The 3,000-nt window shown below is 50.0% G+C and overlaps 1 protein-coding gene across 2 annotated transcripts in view; it reads right to left on the bottom strand.

Annotated features, from left to right (window-relative positions):
* STYX (serine/threonine/tyrosine interacting protein) overlaps window positions 1-511 on the bottom strand; it is a 33,903-nt gene extending 33,392 nt beyond the window's left edge. Inside the window, exon 1 of one of the 2 annotated variants that reach the window (XM_046647165.1) lies at window positions 146-511. In XM_046647165.1, the coding sequence (XP_046503121.1) occupies window positions 146-202 (57 nt within the window). In that variant the 5' untranslated portion in view covers window positions 203-511. The remainder of the gene's footprint in view (window positions 1-145) is intronic. The other variant, XM_046647164.1, reaches the window with a different exon arrangement.
* Window positions 512-3,000: the final 2,489 nt, after the last annotated feature.

Raw genomic sequence — 3,000 nt, 5'->3', positions numbered from 1 at the left:
GCCTCCCGCGGGTTCGGCGGAAGGGCGTCGGGGCGCCGGCGGGGGGCGCCGGGCCGCCGGACGCTCGACGGTTGGGCCCGGGCTCGCCGCTCGGCCGAGGGGCCGCGAGAGGCGGCCTGCGCGCGGCGTCCGCGGGCAGACTCACCTCGGCGTCCTCTCGGCATGGGGGGAGCGCGGGGAACTCCAGCTTCACGTCCTCCATGGCCCCGCAGGCTGCGGGCGGCGGTGGGAGGGACCCGGCCCGACGCTCGGGCTGGCGGCGGCGGCGGGAGGAAAGAGGGCCGGTGGGCCGGAGGGCTGCCGGCGGGCAGCAGGCTTACAGCGAACACGGGCGGACCAATGGGTCCCGGCGGCTCCGGCGGCGGCCACAGCCGGGAAGACGCGGGCGGGGCGGCTCGCACCCGGCCGCCATGCTGCCGCCGTCTCCCTCCCGGGTCTCCGCGCCCCTCAGGCCGCCCGGCTGCGGAACAGGCACGAGCCCTACAACCGTCTCCCTCTCCTCCGCCCCCCGCGGCGCCCCAGCCAATCGCAGCCCACGCTCGCCTCCGGCGCGCCCCCGCGGCCGCCAGGTGTCAGCGCGCCGCCGCCCCGCCCCTTCGCGGGAGCGCCGGCGCGAGGGGCGGGGCAGGGGCGGGGCCGCGGCCGGGGCGCCTGGGCTCTGGGGGCCGGGCCGCGGTGGCTGGGGGAGCGACCGAGGCCGAGAGGCGGGGGCTGCCCAGACCGGCTCGGCCCTTTCCCGGCAGGACGCGAACCCCTTCATCCCAGCCCCCAGAAGCTGACGTTCGAAAGGAAAACCGGCCTCAGAATCCCGCGCAATGTGGGTGAGGGTATAACCAAAAGAGTAATAAATGAAGAGTTCATCTTGAAATTATACTAGACAGAAAATGAAACACCCGTCAATTTAAACAAATTGAAATGGTCGACTTCTAAGAGTACTTGGGATTACGACAACTAGAAAATCTCGAGAAAGAATGGCAAATAGAAGAAGTCCTAAGAAAAAGAAACAGGATAGCTCACTCAGTACATTGTACATGTGCTGAAGAAAGGTCTCTCCAATTCTGTTTGTTAGTATTTCAACACAATATTAATAAAGCACATGGCTTTCAATATCTTCTTAAAAGGAGTTTGTAACTTAATACTGTAGTATTTTTTTTTTAAAGAAGATTAGCCCTGAGCTGTTACCAATCCTCCTCATTTTGCTGAGGAAGACTGGCCCTGAGCTCACATCCACGCCCATCTTCCTCTACTTTATACATGGGACACCTGCCACAGTGCTAAGCCGTGCCATGTCCGCACCCTGGATCCAAACCGGCGAACCCCAGGCTGCCGAGAAGCAGGTCATGCGAACTCAACCACTGCGCCACCAGCCGGTCCCAATACTGTAGTATTGTTAATAAAGGTTAGGGATATGGTACTTCCTCTGGCTACAGGGGGATACTATTATCCTGTTTTTAAGCAGATGAGGGAAATCAAGCTTGGAAGTGGAAGAACCCACAATTAAACTTTAAAGATTTGTACACCAAACTGATTCTTTAAAAAACGACCACTGCCACCAAGTAAAAAGGTGAGAAAGTCACTGATTAGCTAAGTGCAAATTACAATGGATAAAGTAAAAAGGATCACGTGGATATTTGATCTAGACCCCCCACAAACATCCTATTACTTTTTATACTTTCATATTTACGAAGGGCACTGCCAACATAAATAGAAATCGAACTGTTCAATAATTTGAGTATTAGATGACTAACTTGAGGGTTCCATTTTCTCTACCACTATGTAAACTGTTCTCTACTATAAAAAGGCACACAATACTCTGGTACTAAGTTTTTAATTTGAAGAATGATTGTATAATTACCCAGGTCATGTATCATTCATTCTTTAGTGTTTATGAAACCAAAGTTTCCTTTTTGTTTTTTAGGAACATTAGCCCTAAGCTAACTGCTGCCAATCCTCTTTTCACCGAGGAAGATTGGCCCTCAGCTAACATCCATGCCCATCTTCCTCTACTTTATATGTGGGACGCCTACCACAGTATGGTGTGCCAAGCGGGGCCGTGTCCGCACTTGGGGTTCAGCAAACCCCGGGCTGCCGAAGTGGAACGTGCACACTTAACCGCTGTGCCACCGAGCCAGGCCCTCTTTCTTTCTTTTTTTTGTGAGATTGGCCCTGAGCTAACATCTGTGCCAATCTTCCTCTACTTTGTATATGGGACGCCACCACAGCATGGCTTGATCAGCCGTGTGTAGGTCCAGCCCTGGGACCTGCAAATCCAGGCTGCCAAAGCAGAGTGCCTGAACTTAACCACCATGCCAGCAGGCTGGCCTGTCTTTTTATTTTAAACGGCAGCTTTAACAAGATAATCTCAATTGATATCCAAAAATGATTTCCTGTTGTAATTGCCACATGATGTAGGAAAGAACTGTGTATATGTAACAAAACTTTTGAACATTTCTGACATCAACATCCCCTATAGCAGATACTCTTACCCTGGTATCTAGAGATACTTACAGAGTCCACAGGTAAGCTTGGGAAATAATAAATCTCCTTAAGTTTTAGTATATGCAAAATTGTGTGTATGTATGTATGAATTTTTCTGGGGAGAGGGTCCAGACCTTAACATTCTCAAAAGAGAAGTATCATCTCACATAAATCAAGAAAACCAAGTCACATTTATTAGCAAATATTACTTTTAATCATAATCTAAAAAAAGGTTATGGATGTGCACGCACTATTTCAATTAATTATTACACAGCCTAATCATAGTAGGTGAACAGTAAATGAAGACTTTCTGGAAGAAGGAATATATAGATATAAACATACACACACATACATATGTTATATATAACAAGATGCTCTTATGAACACCTAATGTGGGTACTGTTCTAAAATATTCAAAAACCTAAGATCTAAACACAACTTCATCTTGGTTATTAAATAGTTTACTTACTAAAGAACCTAGAGGACCATAGTAAATGTATACTAACAGAAGACAAGAACATA

This window comes from Equus quagga, chromosome 20 (assembly GCF_021613505.1).
Source record: "Equus quagga isolate Etosha38 chromosome 20, UCLA_HA_Equagga_1.0, whole genome shotgun sequence".
NCBI classification, from domain to species: domain Eukaryota; kingdom Metazoa; phylum Chordata; class Mammalia; order Perissodactyla; family Equidae; genus Equus; species Equus quagga.
Note: the sequence above shows the minus strand (reverse complement) of the source record. Positions and strands in the feature narration are given on the sequence as shown.